The sequence below is a fragment of the Triturus cristatus genome, chromosome 9 (assembly GCF_964204655.1).
Source record: "Triturus cristatus chromosome 9, aTriCri1.1, whole genome shotgun sequence".
NCBI lineage: Eukaryota > Metazoa > Chordata > Amphibia > Caudata > Salamandridae > Triturus > Triturus cristatus.
This window is the reverse complement of record NC_140592.1, coordinates 112,153,104-112,178,771: the sequence shown is the minus strand read 5'-3', so window position 1 is coordinate 112,178,771 and position 25,668 is coordinate 112,153,104. Positions and strand designations below refer to the sequence as shown.

General features: G+C 43.0%; 1 protein-coding gene across 2 annotated transcripts in view; it reads right to left on the bottom strand.

Annotated features, from left to right (window-relative positions):
- IL5RA (interleukin 5 receptor subunit alpha) overlaps positions 1-25,668 on the bottom strand; it is a 185,624-nt gene that overhangs the window by 12,903 nt on the left and 147,053 nt on the right. The window contains exons 9-10 of one of the 2 annotated variants that reach the window (XM_085627561.1): positions 23,077-23,170; positions 10,544-10,628 (exon numbers count right to left, since the gene is read on the bottom strand). In XM_085627561.1, coding sequence (XP_085483687.1) covers positions 10,544-10,628; positions 23,077-23,170 — 179 coding nt within the window. The remainder of the gene's footprint in view (positions 1-10,543; positions 10,629-23,076; positions 23,171-25,668) is intronic. The other variant, XM_085627562.1, reaches the window with a different exon arrangement.

Here is a 25,668-nt window from a genome sequence, read left to right as displayed (position 1 = left end):
GTGGTTGGCTATGGTTGTGGTAAGGTGCCGCCGTCTGCTCTCTATGGTCTCATTTGATTTTGCCTGCCGGTCAGTTTCCCAGTCCTCACTTGTTCTTTCCTCGTCTGTCGCCTCAATGTTTCTTGCAGTGGCGGCGAGTCAGGGGTCGTAGAGCTTGCGACTGCCAGCTCCGGGGGTCACTTAAATCAGGCCACTCTTCTGCCTTGATGCCTCATCCAGTCGCATCCCCCTCCTAACGGCCGGATCCTCTGGTCTTTCTCGGTTCCGTTGCAATAAATTATTATTCTCTCATATACCGCCTTCCAGTAATAATTTCATACATTGTCATTAGATAATCTGCATTTCTTTTCTTTCTTCACTGTATTAATAGATTCTTATATAATTTCCAAATAATAAACATTTGTTTCTTAAAATATCCATTGCCATTCTGGAATGATATTTAATCATTCCACTAGATGGCGAACTACCTCTTGAATTAAAGATACCGGTTCCTGAAATAGTAAAGCGTCAAACATTATTTTTTGTCTTATTCAACTTCGTTCACCAAAAACTATTTCATTGGTTTAAAAAAATGAGCGTTCAGTTACATAAGAAACTTCGGGGTATATTTACTAAGATTTTACGTCCAGTTTTCGTCACGAAGAAACAAAAGCCGACATAAAATCTAGAATTTCATTTTCATCCAGCGCAAAACTCGTTTTACACTGGGAATTCACTTGAAAATAGCGCAAAGTAATTCCTAGTGTTGCTTTGCATTACTTAGCCCCAAGGAGGCATTCCATGGGTGCTGCATGGGCGTCCCCATGTAACTAACAATGTTTTTTTACGCAAAGATTTATCTACTGAAAAAAGTAGACAAGGTTTTACATGCAAAAAAAATGCCCTTTTGAAATAGGTGTTATTGAGGAAAGATGCTTTTATTTCTCTTTTCTTTTCTGACTTTGTATGTGTGTTGCACTGTACAGCACCCATACAAAGTAGGAAAGTAGGTGAAGTTCGTCTAAGCAAAGTATTTTGTACTGGAAAAGTTCTCTTACCGGACAAAATATATACTAGACTCACGCAGACACCTTGGCACTATGGAGAGTGTTCACTGGCGCTAGCGAGAGAGGTGGAAAGTGTCACATCTCTATATGTTAGGCACTGACTTGCTCTCTCCTACTCACGCAATGCAACGCACCGTTTTTGGCAGCTGCGCTGCATTGCGTGAGAATTTAGTAAATAGATCCCTTAGTGTCAATGGCCAGATGTAGGAAGCTATTTAGTTGTTGGAAACCTTGAGAATCACTAAGGGCCTCGTTTAGAGTTCAGCGGGTGGTTACACAATCACGAACGTGACAGATAGCCGGCCCACCGTATTACAAGAACAATAGGATATAATGGACTCGTAATACAGCAAACGGGATATCTGTGACATTTGTGACGGAGTAACCCGGTCCGCCAAACTCTAAATTAGGCCCTAAGTCGCTGAGTTTGAAACCTTTAATACCACATCAGGGGTAGTAAGTGCCATATAAATGCAATAAATAAATGACTTTTTTAAATGTACTGAACCTGTTTTAGGAAAAGTAGTTACCGAATTGCAAAAAAAAGCTTAGAAATTAATAATGAATCGCAATTGGAAAGAGGCGTGTTTAAAGCGTCCCTTCCAAATTGAGCTTTTCAATGCTATGTATCCATGGCTACCCCATTTTCCCCCGAACTTCAGTTGCAAACCATTGACAGATGAACAACTCCTCAAATTAGGTAGTAAGTCATTCACAAAGAAGGCAGGGTCCTGGTCGGACGACTGCCAAGACTTAAAACAAACTTTTGTTTATTAAATTGCACTTTATTTAATTTCAATCTCAGACATGGACGTCGGCTGACCATACCTGGCCTCAACTTGGAGTGAGTTGCAATTTGCCTATCTCATGAGTATTGATGAGGTAGGTCGAATTGCCATCCACTCCGAATGGTGATTTAGCGAACGGACCTATTAAAACATAGGTCAGTTCACATAATTTGATTTGAATCACACAAAAAAGTCAGTGAATACATTGCAATCATTTTTGGTTAATGAAATGCTAGTGCATCTGGTCCCAGATGTGCTTATATACTGGTTGCAAGAAGTGGTGGCAAATTGCACGCTGACATTTTGTGACCAGTATTTGGTTTTGTGAACCAACCCATGTACCATTAGGTTTATTCACAAAATTATCATTCAAAGGGTGACTCAGACTGGCCTCCCTAATCAATAATAATTATGCAGCTTGCAGTTTAAGACCCCCTGTGTTGGGCTGTAAACACAGGAATGGTGGCCTCCAAGGGAAAGCAGAGCACCGTCCTTGGGTGAATTTAAATGTGATCATAGACATGGTGGTCTACTGAACCCACCAAAAAATACAGGTTTTCCATTTGGAAAAACATTAAGGAGAAAAGGCAGTGGTCCCCTTGACCAATGCCTATCCCTACAGAGTCAGTCACCTCAATTTCTAACGGGAAAGGTGTTTGCGAATCAGTTACCACCTCCTTTGAAGTGTTGAGAATTCTACAACAGTTTGCAACCACAGTTCTGATTGCAAACCATTGATAGATTGCATACCAACTTGCAATGTGAAAATAATGTCCCTTTAACGCCCCTTCCAAATTGCGATTCGGCATAGGTCACAAAACTCATTTTACAAAAAGGAAAACGTTTTCTGACTTGTAAAATATTCTTTCTATATTACAAAAAAGAATGTTATAGTCTCAGGGTTTGCAAGTGCAAAATACTTTAATTTTAGTACATCTGGCCCTAAGTAGCCAGTGCTACTCCTTCACACATAGAAAATATGTGAGAGAGGAAGAAACTAATATACTCCCTACTTGGGGCCAGATTGCGATGCGGTTAGGAACTTAGACTCCCTTAAAAGTCAATGGGAGTCCAACCAAATCGTATCTGGAAGCATCCGGATGCATCATACTCGGTCGTTCGGACTCTCCCGTTCCGAGCCGGTCAGAAACCATTTCCAAACCGATTAGACCAGGAAGATTTCCTAACTGCATCATAATTGGGCCCTATGTTGTTACAGTAGATAAGTTATAGTCCTACAGTTCAGCTACCAATCACTCTGTAAGGAGTGGCCACCTTGGAATTAGTCAGTCCCATTTATTGAAGTGGGTGTTGCAACAAGAGATCTATGTTACCTCTTTTTTATCGCTCTTTTCCCCCTTCTATAATGTCACTGATGATCTAAATCACGATGAGATGAGATGCGATCCAGAGTAAATTTTCAATGGTTAAGACGTATTAGTGGCTTGGGTGGGCTGACTAAGGATAATGAAGAAGGACCATTTCATATTGATGTTTGTTTCCCTGGAGACTATTAAATATTGATCAAGGGGCGAACGGACACTTGTTTTTCAAATTCAGATGTTGAAAATTGTTTTGCTATTAAGTTTAACATTACTACTTTAAGAATCGTTAACTTTCTTTTGCAGAGGAATGTAGGCCAGATGTAAAATGTTACTGGTCACAGAAAGTGGTCACAAATTGCGCACAGAAAGGTAGCGACCATGTTTTATTTTGTGAGCTGACCAATGTACTTATAGGCCAGTTTGCAAAATAAACAATGGGAGGGAGTTGCAGAAGGACGTGCCTAATCCATATCAACCAGGCAGATCGAAAACTGCAACTCCCTCTGATTGCTTAGTTTCAGAAGGATGGGGGCCTGCAGGGAACAGCAGACCACCACCTCAATTTCAAACTGCATTTCTGTTTTTTAAAGTAGCCCAAGTTCCTAAAAAGGAAATGGGGCTGCCTTTCCATTTAAAAGAATTCTGTGAGAGCAGGCAGTGGTCTCTTAGACCCCTGCTGACTTTCCCTGAAGCTGCAACCATGGTTCTCAAAGGGGAAGTGGTCTGAAGGGAGACTGTGACTTTGTGAATCATTTACCACCCTAATTTGGTGGACAGTAATTGGTCAATGGTTTGCAACCAAAATTGAATGAAAATCATTAATACATAGGTGACTGATTCGCAATTTGGGAGGGACATCCCAAACACACCTCTCCTAACTCATGAATTGATAATGATTTCTAAACACATTTAGTAATTCAGCAAAATGTTTCTGAATTGTTAAATGAGTTTAGTTGATAAGAAAAAGGTTTCTCCCTCCAATAATAACACCTACTGTATCCAAATGCAGAGTGAACACATTACAGAGTGTAAGCTCCCAAGAGTTGAAATGGATGAAATACCCTGACATCACCCCTGGACTTGAGCGTGACTTACCTGTTGCAGAAGGAGCCACATTCCCATTAGCGATTTGCACAGGTATATTCACCCATGAAATGATGGTTGTGACCACCAAGTGTCATACACCGCGTGTTAAACTAATGCAATTTCAAGACGTCTTTAGAGCCCAAGTGTTGCAGCAACTGAATGGAGGAGTTGGAGGAGGGTCTGGATGGATGGGGACATGCTTTAGTATGCTGGAAAGCGATGTGCTGCAGAGAACTGAAAGGTGGTGCTGCAGATGATACAACATGGACTCTGGTGTGCCTTCAGCCTCAATCTGAGACCCGAACCATAAACAAATGACTCAGGGGAAATTTGGAAATCAATCAGACTTGCCCTTAACAGAACAAAGCACAGCATGTGTTGAGAGTGGAGAATTTAAGGCACAATCAGTCAGCCCTTTTGTCTCTGTACTTCCTTCAAGCTCACACCAGTACCTGAAGTTACTGAAAGGAGATGTGAAGTATTTTGAATAAATAAAAACACTAGTTACTGATAAGGGGGAAGTTGACTCCACATTTAGAAACTCTGGTTCAAGAAGGAGAGCAATTGGTCCTCTTTCTAGATCTTCCTGATGACACGCTCTAAGCTGATGGAGCTTAGAATGCGATTATACCTCAGAAGATGACTATTAAAGGAAATCATCCCTTTGAGGTATATTGAGTATGAGATTGTTTGGTGTGCAGGGTCACCGTATAGTCCACTGGTCCGAAATACAAACTGAGACCAACACTGGAGCACGGAGAGAAAGGATATTTATTACAATCTCATGAGAGAGAAAGCATCAATAACAGACACCCATAGCTGTCTGAGGAGGCAGTCTGCTGAGTGCTTTGGTTCTGCACCTTATATACCCTTCATCCCCACCCTGTGCGTGCTAGGTGAACAATAACAAACACTAATAATTTACAGACAAGCAATGGTCAGTTCTGATACAATCAGCAGGTGGTGGCTGTTTGGCCCCTGCAGGGCATAGGTGAAAAAGGCATGATTATATGTCAAACAAAGGTTAATCTGATAAGTCCACAGATGGTAGCGGTGAGGCCCCTGCAGGGTGTAGGCGAAAAGCATGTTTATACGACAAGTAAAGTTCGATCGGATAAATCCGCAGATGGTAGTTGTTGGACCCCTGCAAGGCATAGTGTGCAGGGTGAGGACGATAAACATCTGGGAAGCTCCCTGTCCGACTGGTTGAGCATGGGCTGGTCAGTTTGTGGCAGGTCAAAGCATGAACAGGGTGTGAGCGTCCCTGCAGGAACGTGGGAGGTCAAAAGTGGAGCTCCAGAGTGTTCGTGATACAGAGAGAAGGTCAGTCATGAAGGGTATAGCACAAAATGGCGGAGTGAATGAAAGAGATTACAGACCTACTTTTCCACATCTGCTGCACCTCCTGTTATCCCTTCAGTGAGCTGAGGCTCTGGCAGCTTCCAGTTTGAAAGTAGTCCAATGGAGGGGCAACAGGAAGCACATATTTGTCACAGAGGCGAGTCTTAAAGCTACCAGATACAGATGAGAAGCAACCATTTTGGTATCTCCTATTAACTGACAGGCCAACGTAAAAGGCCCATACCCTTCTCCTGCCTTTAGATGAGTTTAGTAAGGCGTCCATTCTTGTCAATGGGACCAAAACATCACAATAACCGTGCAACTCTTTCATTTCACTTAATCTCTATAAAATTAAGAAAATTCATAAATGTTCCTGGTCTCACAGAAAAGACATTAGGTAGTTGCCAGCCTGCCTAAGATCCTCTACTTTGCCCATCTTCTCCTCTGAGACCAGTACAGTTGGTCACACTGTGTGCACATTTGTCCATCCATCCAAGAGGGAGAACTGTAGCCCTACTAGCTCTCCTTCTTTCTGTTCATCACATGGGCCGAAGCCCCACAGACCTGACGTCTTCCATCATTAGTTATGTGCCCTCACACACCTATGTGAGCTACCTTTGAACTCCAATAGGCCTATCTTGATGGTATAAGTGCACTTTGGATTAGAAACAAAGAGGCAACTATCTTTGAAGTTGCAGCTCACTAATGTGTGTCATATATTTTATCCCTGACCTCCTTCTTCTAGGGGTAGGGAAAACCCAGAGATGCTTGGCCTTACTGAGAAGTGGGTGGCAATGGATAATCCTCCAATTTCTGCAGCAAATGTTAAATACAGAGAGGAGTACAGGGATTTTTCCTTCATCACACAAAGTCTAAAGTGGATGGAATTTTTGCTCTGCCTGAGATGGTGAAAATTCCACACAACTCTAAATCAGACCTTAAGGCCCCTATGAGTGCGTCCAACTATGTGGTGCAACCACTGCTAATTACAGGGGCAGCTGGACCATGGCTGAAGAATAGCAGTTCAGCATGAAGGACAGCTGAGGGCACAGAGGTGCCAAGGCATCCTAGTAATGCAAACAGGTTTCTCCCTGAGGGCAGAGGAGGACTATTTAATGCATAATATTGGCAACATAATCTCTGTGATTATCCTCTTCTTGATGGCTATGGAACCCTTAGGAATGCAATCCTAAGACGTATCATGGTGTATTAGTGCGTGTGGATGACAAAAGCTGTTCTCAATCCCCAGGGCTCAGGATATCACTGGGATGTTCTACCCGTCTGCTGCATGTGCAACATCCGGTGGTTGGGAGGCCGGTCTAAATGGGGGCCATGATGCTGAATTGGCTATTATTACTGAGTATCGTTTATGTGGTAAACATTGTGCCATAGCCCGGTTCTGTTTGTTCTCTTCTGCCCATGGGAAGTCCAGCTCAATTACTTGCTCACTCCTGACCCTCTGAAACCATCCAAACAAGGAACAACCACCTACATGAATTCATGTATTAGTTTAGGAAACCCTATGCACCTTTACCTAGAAGCACTTGATCAGATCTTTTCAATCTAGTTCTAAACTACCCATGACTGTGACAGTCAGTCATCCTTAGAGATTGTGACTGTTGGAAATGGCCCTTGTTGTAGGGTTATCCCCATACTTTTTTGCTTCTTCCTCCTTTGTTTTTCCTGACCTGTGGTTGTTGGCTATAGGACTCTGGGCATTTTACTACTGCTGATCAGTGCTAAAGTGCATATGCTCTGTGTAAATTGATATTGTGATTGGTTATCCACGATTGGCATATTTGTTTTTACCAGTAGGTACCTAGTAAAGTGCACTAAGTGTGCCGGGGCTGGTAATTCAAATGCAACTAGTGGGCTTGCAGCACTGATTGTGCCACCCACATAAGTAGCCCTGAAAAGAGATTTCAGGCCTGCCACTGCAGTGCCTGTGAGCAGTTTGTTAACTGCCACGTCGACCTGGCCAGTGTACCCACTTGCCAGGCCTTACCCATCCCTTTTCTTACACATAGGGCACCCCTATGGTAGGCCCAAGGTACCCCCCTGGGCAGGGTGCATTGCATGTGAAAGGTAGGACATGTACTAGTGTGTGTAACATGTCCTGATAGTGAAATACTGCCAATTTTGTTTTTCACTATTGAAATGCTAACTTGCCCATAGGACAGAATGGGGAATGCTGTGTAACATATTACCTGCATAATCTTCCCATAGGAGTGAGATTGGAGTCTGGTATCCCTGAACTCAGAATTTAATAACACATCTTTTAAGAAGGATGGTTTTTAAATTCTGTGTTTGAAAATAGCACTGTTAGAAAGTGGCTATTTTCTTGTTCAACCTTTCTGTGTGCCTCTGCCTGTTTGTGGATTGACTGTCTGGCTTGAGAGTGACAGGGGCTCGGGTGGCTCGAGGAGTCTGTGTGGGTCAGCACTAGGCTGAATAGACCAATCTGCATTTGGAGTGGTGGGAGGAAAAGCAACTGGGCCTTAATAGGGCTGTGCCTGCCTTCCACAATGCTGGCTCCACCTCCTGCGGTGCGTCTGAAGACCCTGGCCCACATTCACAAAGGAAGAAGTTGTGCACTGGCAGAGTGCACCCAGAACTGGTTTCAACTGGGTCCAGGACCCCTAACACATATAGAACAAAGGCTTTTGGGGTATAAAAATAAGATCTGAAACCCCTGTAAAATTAGACTACTTCGTGATCAAGAGGAATCCCTGCCAAAGAAGATCAGCTGAAGAGACTGAGGAGAAGTACTACCCTTGCTGTGTGTCTGGGGTTGGCCTGCAGTTTGCTGTTTCTACTGAGGAGAGGACCAAAGGACTATGCTGTGTGCTGTGTCCTCTGCTTGAAGAAGGACTTTGCTGTGTGCTGTGTTCATCTGAAGAAAAGTCTCCAAGGGCCTGAGAAAAGCTGGCCTCCTGTTTCTGAAGTCCCAGGCACAAAAGGACTTCACCGCTAGCTTCTCGGAACTTCCTTGCTGGGAGTTTCAGTCTGCCAGGAGGGCCTGTAACAGTGTGTGAAGCATTTTTGCTGTGGGGAGATGGTAGCGCGACGCAACGAGAGAGAAGCGTGACGCCGCCGCAGCAGCTGCTGTCGCATCATTGAGGAAGAGTGTCGTCGCTGCTGCTGTTCGCCGTCACATCACTGGAGAAGCATGCCACCGCCACAGAGGGTGCCGTTGCATCACTGGAGAAGTGTGTCACAGGGCCTGTCGCGGCTCAGAAAACCACCAAGTTCGCCGCAAGGCCGTTGGGCGTGCACGCATTGCCTTTACGTTGACGCATCGCACCGGACGCCATTTTGTCGCATCACACCGGATCGTCGCAACGCATCAAGGCGCCATCTTGTCGCATCGGAACCGGAGCGCAGGAAGAACCGACCCATCGCCTTCTCTGCGCCCCTTTTGGCTGTTTTGCGTTACGCATCCTAGGTACTTTGAGACTGAGTGTCGCATTTGATCATCTACAAGTTTATTTTTGCAACAACCTTTTTAAAGACATTCTACTGAGTTTCTGTATGTTGGATTTTTGTTGTTTTCGTCTTGTATAGTTTAGATAAAGATATTTTATTTTTCTAAACTGGTGTGGTGTCCATTTGCGGTGTTTTCAATGTGTTACTGTGAGTGTTGGTACAAATAATTTACACATTGCCTTTGGGATAAGCCTGTCTGCTCGTGCCAAGCTACAAAGGGGGTGAGTAGGGGTTATCTAAAGTGTGTAGCCCCCTTACCCTGACCAGAAGCAAGGGTCCCTATTTGGTCAAAGGTACCTGCCAACCAGAGACCCTCATTTCTAACAGTGACCAATGGTAAACTCAAGTCGTAGTTCATCCAGGTAGCCTCAACAACTTGACATATGTTCATTATGGTTTAATTTCCTCATCAAGGACAATGGCTCTTTATAGAGTCTAGGAATCCTGATTCTACAGAGTGATGCTTAACCTATGCATTACTTAAAGGAGTAGAGAGCCAGTGTTAGACAATATATTCCCTTTTTTTTGTAATGCGCTAGTGATAAGTTTATCTAACTAACAAAATCAAGAATCAAAATCACAGATTGGGCAATTGTTCTTTGCAAAAATGAACTAATACGAAAATCTGTGGGTTGATATAAAATCGTTTTTAAAAGCTATACCATTTTTTTTATGAAGAAAAACAGACAAGTTCAATTCATTTTGCTCATCCTAACAAACACAAATATAAGAAAAACATAACCTAAAAACAGTAATTTGAGTTTCATATGCAAGCATAGCAGTCACTGCGCTAAGAAACTTTAAACAATTATGAAGAAAATTATTTGTAGGAATTTGCAGAAATTAAGCAATTTGGATCTGTAACTAAACAATGTATATGACAGTTACAAAAAACATGATTTAATTGACTTTCAAGGAAGCACACATTGCATTGAGAAGATATTGCCTCGTTGCAAAATGGCTGCTCAATAACATTCAAGCAGGAATGCCATGACATGGGAAGCAGCTGCCATAGCTCTTGGTAAGAGGTGTCTGACGTCTGTCCAACTATGGGAATCCTATCACTTGACCGCATCGCAGCTGATGTGAGATAAATCCTACATTACCTAATATTTGATAGCAATTGATAACATATTGTTCTTTCTCACTATGTGCACTTCTCTGTGTCACCTACATGAAAGTCAGGGTGTGCATGCGCTTGACATATGCCATCACACTCATGTCCACTGGTTCCTAGTCACATCTGTAGTGCCTTCCATCAAAATGTCTTGCAGTAACTCAGCAAAAAGTCTTGCTATCCAATAGTATTTATATTTAGATCATGCATTGACTGCTTTCGACTTGAATGAAACAGGTCTCTTACATAGAATCCTCTGCACCCCTTACAGGAGATGCATCACCATCTCATCCCCATGCATGTTGCTTGCAGTTCTCATGCACAGAAGGTATGTAAGACAATAATCCACCTTACCCCAATTTCAGGAAATAAAAAGACGTCCTTCAAGGGAACTTGTGGTGATGGGACTGGAGGAAAAAGCTGTGTGAAGACTTTAAATCTAGAAAGAAAACATAGAAACTTTAGATTAGATCTTGAAACCATGAATGTGATTTAGATGTTTTCCCTGCACGTATGAAGCACTGATTCCCAAATGGTTTTTTCAGGTCATAGAGGACTGTTTAAGCCATGACTTTAAAGGATTAGGTTAAATTTGTTGTTCAGGCTGAAACAAAAATAGCTGCAGAGCATGTTTTTTCCTCAGAAAACTGACAAAGTCCCCTTTCAGATTGGGACTTAAAAGGTTTTTGAAACTTTTTCGAACTTCTCTGCTTCCAGGCACCAATGGGTTAAATCTACTTGGTGTATCCGACCCACGCTCCATTGCGGTTAGCCTCAAATTATGTCTAGGCACTGGGCTACCACAGACATTGGTGCTTTGCCACATCAATCTCTAAAAATTAATATCTCTTATAGGATAATCGTGATGTTTGTGTAATTTTGCTTACTACATTTTCTCTCCTTTTGTAAATCGGAGTGGGTTTTTTATTGTTTTCCGTTTTCACCTTTGCCACTGTTTTGGTACTTCTAAATGCTTTGCATATTTTCCTTAAAGTAAGCCTCTCTGCTCTGCGCCGTAGCTACCCGGGATTGAGCGCTGGATTAAATTACTAAAACCTTTGACTTGACGTAACAAGTTAATGAATGTATTGCTTGTGGTGGATTGCCATCCACCCAAACTAAAATTGTACGGTCAGATAGAGGATACAAACCACGAGTAGGTCTTAAAGCACAAATAAGGCTATTGCCATGCCATCAAATGCCCAAACTAATTGTACTTGAAAAGTTATTTGTCCAAGGGCAAGAGATTAAGCTGGCATTTTTATAGCTAACAGGTTTGAATTGCATTTCGACTTCTGATTAAGTCACAAGGCAACAATAATTGATTTCTGTATAGAATGCAACTATGCGATAAGGTTTTAATATGTGATCAGTCAGAGCACTTTTAAAATAAAAAAAATAGACCCTTTTGCATGTGCATGGAGTTATAGGGGACAGAGTGATAATAAAAAACAGCCAATAGCATTAGTTGAGAGGGAAGTGCCACAGCCCACTCTTCGTATATTTTAAATAATTAATGACAACAGATCCTCCAGACAGCTGAGCTGTCAAGCTAGACCTAAAAATGTAAACATTAATTTCAGCTGCCTAGGAGAAAATTAACAAGATGCAGTATGGAGAACCGTAGCACAGATACAATAATTCTATTTCCCAGTGGCGGCTGGTCCATAGGGGGCGCAAGGGCGGCGAACTCCCATCACCAGCACGCAGGAGGAGAGAAAAGCTACTCTGTGCATTTCCAGCCTCCAGAAATTCAAACGGCAGATTTGTCTTTTCGTTTTGCTTTCATTTCTGTGCAAGTGTCAACGGAAGTACAGAGAAGAGCAACACAGGGCAGGGGGGTGCATCAGCTTCATGAATTGCGCATGTGTGAAGAGTGCTTTTCATTTCAGCCCTCTTCACACATTCGCAACCCATAGACATGCTGCGCATGCTCTTTGCAGCGCAGCTCGTCTACGAATGGATGCATGCACGGGCTGTGAGACCAAATCGCACCAGGCCCAATCAGGAGTCAGTATGGAGCAGGAGTGAAAAGAGGGTTAACACTCAGCTCTAATCTGCTTCCTGATAGGGCTGTGATCAGCATGTTCCTGGCGCTGCAATGAAAAGACGGAATAGAGCCATACAAGATGCGCAGAAACAAGCATGTTAGTAAACTATGGAAAGGAATCCTTTATTTAAAAACATTTCCTATAAGTTTACATCTTACATAACAATTGCGCTTCGGTACACATTTTATATGAATATTCTGTACTTATTGTTCAGTCTTTGTTTACTGTAATTATCAAGGAGTGGAAGCGCTGAATTTCTGAAACAAATACTCTAATGTGTGGCAAAGGAAAAGGGGTTTAAGTCATAAGTGCCAGAGCTTGAAAACTAGAGTCTGACAGTCAATTTACAAATGTATTTCAAAGTAAATCTGCTGCAACGAAATTGGCAACCAAGCACATATTTGACAGTAAATCTGTTCTATATTACCTAACTGGTCACAAAGAGGCTGCATTTCAAACTACTTCATAGTTTTAGTACGCCTGAAGCAGAGGTCTGTGTCCGCCCAACAATTTTGAGGAAATTATGCTGGAAATGATGACTAGTGATTAACAAAGCTCTGGGAGAGTTCTTTGTTTTATCCATTGACATGTTTGACTCATAAAGTAGTGTAGAGGATTAATGTGCCTGCTGCAAGGCACACTGTGTAACATGCAGCTCAGAGAATATTTAGCTAGGTAAGTGGACTACTACTTGTGACACTGAGACCATTTTGTTACTTCCAGTTCTTAAACTGAAATATTCTAATATTGCACAGTGATCTATTTATTGGCATGAAGGTGCTGCATGCAAACTGTGAGTCATGGGGTTGCATCCTTATTTTTACTCAATCTGTTGTTATTCTAAGATTGCAAAGTAGAGTTCCTTTGGGAAGTGATAAAGTCTTGTTAGTACTGACAATTGCAATCAACTGCATTACGTTTTATACTCTAACCATATGGTCCGCCCAGCCATTCACTCTTAACATAGAACGTCTGGAAGTTTAGATGATATTAGATTCCTACACCCTGTAAGACTCAGTGTCTTGTGTAACATTCCTGTACATTGATTTTCAAACTTGTATGATGTATTGTGCCTCTCTGTGTGATGAAAGCACTCTGACACCCTACACTTAGATGCGTTGTGCTATAAAATAATTACATAGAAGAATTAAGTAGATGACAGTTAAATCAATATCACACTATTTAAAAAAAAATGATTTCAGTGTTAGAACTCACTGCCAATTCCCCCCCGGGAGTCAGGCTTGCTCCCTTCGTGCAATCCTTTGATAATATGCATTGGTATATTTTTGCCTCACCACTTTCAAAGTTCACCTGCCTCACCACTTTCAAAGTTCACCAGCCGGCACTGCTATTTGCATAGATATTTTCACTTCTTAAGTTGTCAAAAAAACTATCTGAACAAGTCAGGTAGACAGGAACCTAACTGGGAGAAACAGAAGGTGTAGGAAACAAATTGATCCTTAAAGACACCGTTATCCGGAAGAGAAGTATTATCTCTTTCTATAGTCCCCTCACTCACCAGGGTTTCCCCACGGTGACATGCTTCATCATAGGGTTCCTCCCAGTCCTCTACGGACTGAGGCGTGCTGCGACTTGCGGTGTTACGTAGGAGCACTGGAAATTTTGTAAACTATGTGTAGTGTAAGTGAAGTAGTGGTGGAGTGGGAAAATTAAAATAATCAGCTAGTGGGCTACAAAATAAACTTTATTGGTGCTCTAAGCTGAAAAAATTAAAAACGGGGTAATATGACAAGGGACCCTAACTATGATGGAAAGGTGTGCCTAGCATATTTTGAAGTCAACTAGTTTTGAGCTCCCCAGCTCTTCGTCAGGACTACACTGGGACCAGCCCAGTGTCGAGAAACTTGCCACTCCTAGTCAACCTTAATAGGGTGAAATAAGTGTGATGCCACAATAGTAAGGCATGCGTTTTAAAATATATACATACGTAATGTACGTTAGCACACTGATCTGTAAAGTACAAAATCACAGTTAATTGCGAGGAAAAAAATATATATACATATATATGCGCATAGTGTAATACGTAATAGTAGCTAAGTTGTGAGCACACTACACACAGGTGGATGCACACTTCCATGACTGGCGTGCCGCTAGGTGAAAGACAGAAGAGATGCAATTATTCACTCCATGCCGGCGTGGTGATGGAAAAGGTGTGCTGGAATTGAATAAATTATTAGGTCTGACTACACACACACAATAACATACAACATAAAACATGTAACCTACTTAAGAAAAAGCAACACTGTGCCTCATGGTCACTGGAGGGGATGCGGAGATCTCGTACATCTAATGGACGAAGGGAATCGAGATCGTTAGGAAAAAACGGCGTGTTCCGTCATGACGGATCGCCCAGCATGGTGTGAGGGGGAAGGAAGAGACGGGTCTCCACGCTACATCCAGGAGTTGAGAATGGCAGCACTTACTTGTACGTTGAACCCCACATGCTTCTGACACCTACTGGAAGCCAAACCTCTAGGACCGCATTCTGGCGTGTCCTCGTAGCCGCAATGTTTTTATGTGCTGGCGGGCGTATCACGAGGCTAGAGATAGAAAAGGGCAAGTTCCAATGCCGGTATGCAAGTGGAGCCGCCATCTTGGAAAAGGATGAGACTGTAGGTTAAGATACTATTAAGTATCCAAATATATTTTCTCTGTAAGGACTCAATGCTCCAGCGTGGGTATGCGATCGCTCGCAACTGAATTAGGTTATGAGGGCGAGAGATGGTGAAATAAGGAGCCGCATAATGGTAAAGCTCATATTTTGAGGCAAAATCGAACTTTATTGAAAAGACAGGTTGGAGCTGTTCAGACCCGGGTCAGTGGGATCGGCTAAGATGGAAGCCGCCATTTTGGAATGGGAAGGGAAAGTGATGAATAGTCATGAGGAATTATTTAATTATGCGCTAGTTACAATTCGCTGTGGGGCCGTAAGGAAATAGTAATAGTAGCCAAAAGGGAGATACAGATTGAGGGAATGAAGGAGGGATAATGGCTAATGGAATGACGTGAATGTTATCATAATGGATAACAACGTGCGAGGTTGTTTATCAAGTACAACCTGATGGAAATTGAAAGCTAGATCAGCAAATGTTCCAGTGATTGTTGTTTAAGTAAACTGGCCCCAGGGTATGTCATCATTGAGACCCCTGTCGTCCGAGCGTAGTTTGAACACCCAACGTTGTTCCTTCTCATGTAGCTGTTTCTCTATGTTGGGGTGATTCTTGATGTGTTCTAAAACAACCCAGTTGAAGTCATTAGGAGTATGGCGTTTTTCCAGGAAATGTGTGGTCATCTTTGTGTTGTCACGTTTACATCTGAAATTACTACGGTGTTCGATCATACGGGTGTTTACTTTCCTGGTGGTCATGCCTACGTAGTGCAAATTACAAACGCAAGTTATTAGGTAAACAACACCTGTTGTGTTACAGTTAGTGAACGACCGAAGATTCCAGGTTATCCCATTGTTGCATTCTACTGTCTTAGTCACCTTGGTCAGATGACACACACTGCAGTTACTGCATGGGAAATGGCCCTCTGGTAGGGGTTGGAGCAGGCGTTGGGGACCTGCGGTTTTTGTCGTCGTGGGACGTGTATGGACAAGATGATCCCTTAAGTTGCGTGCTTTGCGATGGCTGAACATAGGTTTCTGTAGGTCTAGGCTCCCGCTGTTCAGGGTGCGCCAGTGTTTCTTGATTATTTTACTAACCAAGTTGGATGCAATACTGTATGTAGTAATACAAATTTGTCTTCGTGGCTCATCCTGTCTGGCTACGGTTTTAGTCTCTAAAAGGGCCTCCCTATTGTTATTGAGAGCTCTTTTTCTGGATCTGGACACAAGATGTTGTGGGTAATTTCGCTGTATCAATTTTTCTGATAGTTCTTTTGCCTGAATGTTGTAGTCTTGTCTTGTTGTACAATTCCTTCTGAGGCGCAAAAATTGGCCAAAAGGGAGGTTGTCCTTGAGGCTGCGAGGATGGAAGCTGTCATATACCAGCAGGCAGTTCCTTGCTGTAGGTTTGAAATGTGTGGTACTGTAGAGACGTCCGTCTTGTGCTGATATATTAAGGTCTAAAAAGACCATGGTGGATCGGCTCATCGAGGAGGTGAATTTCAGGAAAGGGTCTTGTTGGTTAAGCCAGACTAGGAAATCTTCCGCTTCTTGCTCATTGCCTTCCCAGATCAACAGTACATCGTCTATGTACCTTTTCCATAGTTTAATATGTTCAATGTGAGGATTGTGTTGGTGGAGAATATTCTGCTTTTCCAAATGATGTACATACAACCCTGCCACACTCGGCGCAAATGTGCTTCCCATACTGGTACCGTGGGTTTGCTTGTACAGGACATCGTTAAATTGGAAAAAATTCTCAGTCAAAGCCAAACGGCAACATTCAAGGACCACATGTCTGGGTGTGTGATAACCCCAATCATTTAGGTAGAGTACCTCTTCCAGGATGTCTAAGGTTTCCTTATGAGGGAGACTCGTGTACAGACTCTCTACATCTAAACTGATCAAAATGTTAGTTGTGGGGTTGAATTCGAGATCCTGGATTAAACAAAGGACTGCTTTGGTGTCCTGTAGATAGGTTTCAGTCGCCTGAACCAAGGGTCTTAAAAAGGCATCCGCAAATTTAGACAAGGGTTCCAAAATCGAACCGATCCCTGATACTATGGGTCTTCCTGGGGGAGTTTCCATAGATTTATGTATCTTAGGGATCGTGTAGAAGTAAGGTGTTATTGGTTTTTTGTTTTCTAGGAAATCTGCCTCTTTCTTGCTGATCCAGTCGTTAGTCAGAGATTCTTCCACTAGGCTAGCGATCTCTCTGCGCAGTCGTTCAGTGGGATCCTGTTGTATTGTTAGGTAGTTACGTTCATCACCTAGTAGTCGTAGGCATTCGTGTTGGTAATCAATAGTATTCTGTAGAACAATAGCTCCGCCTTTGTCGGCTGGTTTAATAGTTAGGTCCTTGTTGTTAGATAGTTGATAGATCGCCTCCAGCTCAATTTTGCTCGTGTTGTGAAAGACTTTAATTGTTCTTGGATCTATCTCGGTCACCTCGTTTATAACCGCTTTCTCAAAAGCCAGTAATTCAACCGGAAGGTTATGTGGTGGAGGAGTGAAATTAGATTTCTTATGTAGTCCAGTGTCGGTGGTGGCATTATCGCTAGGATCTTTATCTTTGAAATAGACTTCCAGTTTGATTTTGCGAATAAACTCCTTTAATTCGCATATCAGCTTGAATTTGTCCAAAGCCGCTGTGGGGCCAAAGCCTAATCCTTTTTCTAACACTCTTTTTTGTATAGGTGTTATATGGCTCCTCGTCACCTCTAGTGGTTGGCCACTAGAGGTGACGAGGAGCCATACCCGGAGTATGGGACCACCGAACTTGCCCTCAACAAGCCACAACCAAGCCTAGCAGTGAACCTATCCAGTATAATTATTACACCTATACAAAAAAGAGTGTTAGAAAAAGGATTAGGCTTTGTCCCCACAGCGGCTTTGGACAAATTCAAGCTGATATGCGAATTAAAGGAGTTTATTCGCAAAATCAAACTGGAAGTCTATTTCAAAGATAAAGATCCTAGCGATAATGCCACCACCGACACTGGACTACATAAGAAATCTAATTTCACTCCTCCACCACATAACCTTCCGGTTGAATTACTGGCTTTTGAGAAAGCGGTTATAAAAGAGGTGACCGAGATAGATCCAAGAACAATTAAAGTCTTTCACAACACGAGCAAAATTGAGCTGGAGGCGATCTATCAACTATCTAACAACAAGGACCTAACTATTAAACCAGCCGACAAAGGCGGAGCTATTGTTCTACAGAATACTATTGATTACCAACACGAATGCCTACGACTACTAGGTGATGAACGTAACTACCTAACAATACAACAGGATCCCACTGAACGACTGCGCAGAGAGATCGCTAGCCTAGTGGAAGAATCTCTGACTAACGACTGGATCAGCAAGAAAGAGGCAGATTTCCTAGAAAACAAAAAACCAATAACACCTTACTTCTACACGATCCCTAAGATACATAAATCTATGGAAACTCCCCCAGGAAGACCCATAGTATCAGGGATCGGTTGGATTTTGGAACCCTTGTCTAAATTTGCGGATGCCTTTTTAAGACCCTTGGTTCAGGCGACTGAAACCTATCTACAGGACACCAAAGCAGTCCTTTGTTTAATCCAGGATCTCGAATTCAACCCCACAACTAACATTTTGATCAGTTTAGATGTAGAGAGTCTGTACACGAGTCTCCCTCATAAGGAAACCTTAGACATCCTGGAAGAGGTACTCTACCTAAATGATTGGGGTTATCACACACCCAGACATGTGGTCCTTGAATGTTGCCGTTTGGCTTTGACTGAGAATTTTTTCCAATTTAACGATGTCCTGTACAAGCAAACCCACGGTACCAGTATGGGAAGCACATTTGCGCCGAGTGTGGCAGGGTTGTATGTACATCATTTGGAAAAGCAGAATATTCTCCACCAACACAATCCTCACATTGAACATATTAAACTATGGAAAAGGTACATAGACGATGTACTGTTGATCTGGGAAGGCAATGAGCAAGAAGCGGAAGATTTCCTAGTCTGGCTTAACCAACAAGACCCTTTCCTGAAATTCACCTCCTCGATGAGCCGATCCACCATGGTCTTTTTAGACCTTAATATATCAGCACAAGACGGACGTCTCTACAGTACCACACATTTCAAACCTACAGCAAGGAACTGCCTGCTGGTATATGACAGCTTCCATCCTCGCAGCCTCAAGGACAACCTCCCTTTTGGCCAATTTTTGCGCCTCAGAAGGAATTGTACAACAAGACAAGACTACAACATTCAGGCAAAAGAACTATCAGAAAAATTGATACAGCGAAATTACCCACAACATCTTGTGTCCAGATCCAGAAAAAGAGCTCTCAATAACAATAGGGAGGCCCTTTTAGAGACTAAAACCGTAGCCAGACAGGATGAGCCACGAAGACAAATTTGTATTACTACATACAGTATTGCATCCAACTTGGTTAGTAAAATAATCAAGAAACACTGGCGCACCCTGAACAGCGGGAGCCTAGACCTACAGAAACCTATGTTCAGCCATCGCAAAGCACGCAACTTAAGGGATCATCTTGTCCATACACGTCCCACGACGACAAAAACCGCAGGTCCCCAACGCCTGCTCCAACCCCTACCAGAGGGCCATTTCCCATGCAGTAACTGCAGTGTGTGTCATCTGACCAAGGTGACTAAGACAGTAGAATGCAACAATGGGATAACCTGGAATCTTCGGTCGTTCACTAACTGTAACACAACAGGTGTTGTTTACCTAATAACTTGCGTTTGTAATTTGCACTACGTAGGCATGACCACCAGGAAAGTAAACACCCGTATGATCGAACACCGTAGTAATTTCAGATGTAAACGTGACAACACAAAGATGACCACACATTTCCTGGAAAAACGCCATACTCCTAATGACTTCAACTGGGTTGTTTTAGAACACATCAAGAATCACCCCAACATAGAGAAACAGCTACATGAGAAGGAACAACGTTGGGTGTTCAAACTACGCTCGGACGACAGGGGTCTCAATGATGACATACCCTGGGGCCAGTTTACTTAAACAACAATCACTGGAACATTTGCTGATCTAGCTTTCAATTTCCATCAGGTTGTACTTGATAAACAACCTCGCACGTTGTTATCCATTATGATAACATTCACGTCATTCCATTAGCCATTATCCCTCCTTCATTCCCTCAATCTGTATCTCCCTTTTGGCTACTATTACTATTTCCTTACGGCCCCACAGCGAATTGTAACTAGCGCATAATTAAATAATTCCTCATGACTATTCATCACTTTCCCTTCCCATTCCAAAATGGCGGCTTCCATCTTAGCCGATCCCACTGACCCGGGTCTGAACAGCTCCAACCTGTCTTTTCAATAAAGTTCGATTTTGCCTCAAAATATGAGCTTTACCATTATGCGGCTCCTTATTTCACCATCTCTCGCCCTCATAACCTAATTCAGTTGCGAGCGATCGCATACCCACGCTGGAGCATTGAGTCCTTACAGAGAAAATATATTTGGATACTTAATAGTATCTTAACCTACAGTCTCATCCTTTTCCAAGATGGCGGCTCCACTTGCATACCGGCATTGGAACTTGCCCTTTTCTATCTCTAGCCTCGTGATACGCCCGCCAGCACATAAAAACATTGCGGCTACGAGGACACGCCAGAATGCGGTCCTAGAGGTTTGGCTTCCAGTAGGTGTCAGAAGCATGTGGGGTTCAACGTACAAGTAAGTGCTGCCATTCTCATCTCCTGGATGTAGCGTGGAGACCCGTCTCTTCCTTCCCCCTCACACCATGCTGGGCGATCCGTCATGACGGAACACGCCGTTTTTTCCTAACGATCTCGATTCCCTTCGTCCATTAGATGTACGAGATCTCCGCATCCCCTCCAGTGACCATGAGGCACAGTGTTGCTTTTTCTTAAGTAGGTTACATGTTTTATGTTGTATGTTATTGTGTGTGTGTAGTCAGACCTAATAATTTATTCAATTCCAGCACACCTTTTCCATCACCACGCCGGCATGGAGTGAATAATTGCATCTCTTCTGTCTTTCACCTAGCGGCACGCCAGTCATGGAAGTGTGCATCCACCTGTGTGTAGTGTGCTCACAACTTAGCTACTATTACGTATTACACTATGCGCATATATATGTATATATATTTTTTTCCTCGCAATTAACTGTGATTTTGTACTTTACAGATCAGTGTGCTAACGTACATTACGTATGTATATATTTTAAAACGCATGCCTTACTATTGTGGCATCACACTTATTTCACCCTATTAAGGTTGACTAGGAGTGGCAAGTTTCTCGACACTGGGCTGGTCCCAGTGTAGTCCTGACGAAGAGCTGGGGAGCTCGAAACTAGTTGACTTCAAAATATGCTAGGCACACCTTTCCATCATAGTTAGGGTCCCTTGTCATATTACCCCGTTTTTAATTTTTTCAGCTTAGAGCACCAATAAAGTTTATTTTGTAGCCCACTAGCTGATTATTTTAATTTTCCCACTCCACCACTACTTCACTTACACTACACATAGTTTACAAAATTTCCAGTGCTCCTACGTAACACCGCAAGTCGCAGCACGCCTCAGTCTGTAGAGGACTGGGAGGACCCCTATGATGAAGCATGTCACCGTGGGGAAACCCTGGTGAGTGAGGGGACTATAGAAAGAGATAATACTTCTCTTCCGGATAACGGTGTCTTTAAGGATCAATTTGTTTCCTACACCTTCTGTTTCTCCCAGTTAGGTTCCTGTCTACCTGACTTGTTCAGATAGTTTTTTTGATAGATATATTTGTGGAGGGTGAACCTTACTTTTACCTCTACTTCCCCCTATTTCTGGATAAACACTTCTTAAGTTGTACACATTTCGAAGAAAGACCATCAATCTTTTCACCCTGTGTCAAACTGAGCAATTCAACTATCTAACACTACAAAACTACCATATTTTTAGAGCGGAGCCATACCCTGACTTAGCCATGGATGTTCTAAACAGACATGTGATCCATTTTCTCTATTTACACACTTTCCAGTTTATACGACATCTTTCATTCATTGTATTTGTTGAATTTGATGTTTAAATTGCAAAGGCAAGTTGCTCTCAGTAGCTTTACATATTGCACATTTAACAAGCACAACCACACATCGAGAAACTGAATGATTCCTAAACATACCTACAAATCCGCAGTAATTTGTGATTATGTTTTCAGGTATTGAATGGGTTTAAGGTCTGGTGTATTTTGCAGATATGGTCTCATTGTATCATTTTCAAGAACGTCCTATATTGTCAAGTGCTTTTAAGTGCACTGTTAAAACCCAGTAAAGACTGGTCACTCTACAGCACTACTAAACTGGACGAATTGACTTAATTGTATGTATATAAATTGAATTATAAATGAAAATAAATAATTGTGCTATCTACATAAGATTGGAGCAGTGTTAGCGTGCCAGATTAGCGTTTCTACCACAAGTGAATCCCATTAGCTCGAGTGATCACTGAAGGCATGGAATATCAAGATCACTTCTGGGACGGTCCATGCCTGAACATCACCAGTTACGCATCATACAAGAAGCAGCAGCGAGCAGGCTCTTCTTCATGGCATCTATTGAAGGTGCCTCTCCATGGATACCAAAGAAAAATGTCTCCATAACCAACTCCCAAAATCTACTCTGACAATGTGGTTTGAATCCCCTCTTGGGTAACCCAAAACACCCAGCTAAGACTGGGCATGAGATTAAGCAATCGTATGGTGGCCAGCAAAGTCCAATCGACGGATAGCGACATGTCTACTTCCTAAGTCTAGGAAATCACCATACCAAGGACTCAGCTCTACACTTCTTGTTAGATCCATCCTTCCATTGCAAGCGTTTAAGTGTACTAGGATGGCAAAATGATGTGTTGGTGTTGTCTCTATGTTGACATTTGTTTTATGCTAGCTAAACTCGTGTCGAGCACGCAAAACATGACTGTAAGAGTTAGCCTATATAGGAGTTGTCCCTCAATGATAGGTTCCACATTGGTATTACTTTGTGATGACATAATGATTGGCAAGTGCCAAAATACAGGGTTTATTCACCAAGAAATAACAAACTCATGCCCTTTTTATGAACAGGCTTCAATAATAAAAGCTAATACAACTGAAAGAACAATAAACATATGTCAGTGAATTTTGGGCAATTACTCTGTGTTATGACTCTAGGATTCTTTACCTGTTGCAGACTAAGGCGGATATGAAAGCAAGGGAAATCAATGTCAGGGAGAAGGCAATGACCACAATAAACAGTCCATCCTCCTTCTGGTTCCCTGGAAATTTAAGGTGCAAATAAACAATTTCAGTATATTTCATCAGTTAATTTATGGAAGCTAATACAATGCGGAGGTCATAAATGGTGCAGAAATTTGAAACTTGTGATTCTAAACTGTGCTTAAAATGTGAAGAATTTGGCTCACCGCTCTAAGGAGGAACGTCTAGATTTTCAAGTGGTTTATTTTAGCTCTTTGTTAAACTCAGAACACCAGTGCACCAAAGCTGCTGCCAAAAACAATTATAAAACAATACATTTCCTGAATACGGTCCATAACACGGTTGAACAAACAAATCCAGAAGTAATATACAGCAGAAAGATTTTTACAACAGCCAGACCTAAAGAGAGAGGACAAAAAACAAGTTGATAAAGGAAACTCTAATGTAGCCTTCGAACAAGAGCTGAGAATTTCACAGCAGCTTTAGAAAAGGCTTAGGGCCCGATTATGATGCAGTTAGGAAGGACTTCTAACGGCATTTGCTGCGTCCGAATTGGATCAGGAACGTGTCTTCCTGACTGACTCGGAAAGGTTTCCTACCAACCGAGTACGATGCGAGTTAGGCGCTAGCATTATCCCATTTTGAACCCGACGGCATTTAGAATGACAGAGCCGTACGGAGCAGAATCGTACGTCTCTACGGGCTGCATTTCCTAATGACTGAGTACGATGATTGATTCGGACAGCCTTTCCGAATCGTGCCGTCCGACTCGAATCAGCAGTTGGAATCAGATTTTGGGGCGTAGCGGCCCTCCTGCACCCGGAGCCTTCCCAATCGGGACCGTAGGGGTACCAATGGGTCCCCCCTTACCAGCCATGCGCAGTGTGACAGGCACCAGGGGGTGCCAACCACAGGGTGCCTGATTTTCCCCAGCCACTCCTTTCTTCAAGGGAGCCTATGCATTCGGTTGGAACATAGGCTCTCATTAAAGTCAATGGAAGTCCGACCGAATCGTATCTGGAAGCATCCGGATGCATCATACTTGGTCAGTCGGAAACCATTCCCAAACCCATTCAGTCAGGAAGATCTCCTAACCGCATTGTAATCGGACCCTTAGTTGGAGGTTCTGGCTTCTGGAATGGTGGAATCTCTAATCAAAAGCACCCCTACTGCACAGTTCTCTGAATACACTTGAATCTTTAACTCGGAAGCTGGGATGTAAGTGACTCTTAGAGAGTTTAATACTAGGCAAAATGTTGAAGTAAAAACCTGTTGACCCATGTAGTTCCGGAAGACAGAGCAGCTCCTCCCACAGAGCACTTAATAGTACATCTGAAAGGTGTCCAATGTCTCCTTGAGAAGATGATCTCATTTAGGAGGAAAAAGCCACATAGGGCGAAATCTCCTTCTCACTCTTGAGTCTCTTTGTTGAAGAAAAAGACTTAAGCAGAAAATCATTAGGAAGGTAACAAACTCTCCCTGACATAAGGAAAGAGAAAACAACAAGATCTTCCCAGAAGAAATTCTAAATGCAATTCTGTTTGAAAGAACTGGAAGTCAGGGACATAAAAAGAAGTAAATGGGTGTTGAATGTGATTAAAAATAAGGAAGGGATTATCCTGCAACGCACCCATTCCAGCCGGGTCTGGTGGCTTAGTGGACTAATGCATTCACTACAGGGGCCTGTGTTTCACCCAGGCGCAGCTCCTGCGTTAAGGCGGAGGAGCGTTGCTACTCTTGCTGAAAGCCAGCAGAGGCAAAGGACAAAAATAAAATGATAATAAAACAATGTTATTATCATTTTATTTTTTGTCCTGCAGGCTGGAAGTGCAAGCAGAGGGGCATTGCCACCTACACAGACGCCTCAGTTGCACAACCAGGGAGGACGGGGAATGGTGGGCATTGCCAAGTGCTTATGACTGTTTGCCGGCCAACCAGTCATACGCACTTCGCCTTTCTCCACCTAGATGCATTGTACAGCTGGTTGGAGAAATCAACACAGGCTCCCAGTCTATGTCTAAACGCCGAAGCGAGGTGCTCGGGCTACACTGGGAATAGTATTCCCAGCATGTGAGCAGCTCTGGGATTGGGAGCTGGGAGCGTACGCAGCATGAAGCAGTTCCTGGACGTCAGGGCGGCAAAGATAGGGAGGAAGGTGGCGGCCATCGGATCAGGTAAGTGCATTTTTCTTTATTTATAATCCTTTTATTTTGTTTATGTTGCCCCCTCCCACCGCCACACCACTTGGCAATATGAGTGGCCACTCCTGGTTTGACCTCATGGCAGTAGCGGCTGCTACCGGACCCGGGTGATGGAGCAGGAGGATGGAAGTACGAAAAAGGAAAAAAAAAAACACTTTCCTGAAAACGACCATCTGTCACCTCTCCTCTGTCCTCTTCTTGCTGTCTCTGGTCCAGCAGTAGGAAGCACTTGGGCTCCCAGGCTCGCCTGAGCCAATCACAATGCTGTGCAGTACAGCCTGGTGGGGAAGATTCAAAGTGTGCATAACTGTTTGGCTGGCCCAAACGGTCAGGTGAAGCAGTCATTCGCACTTAGG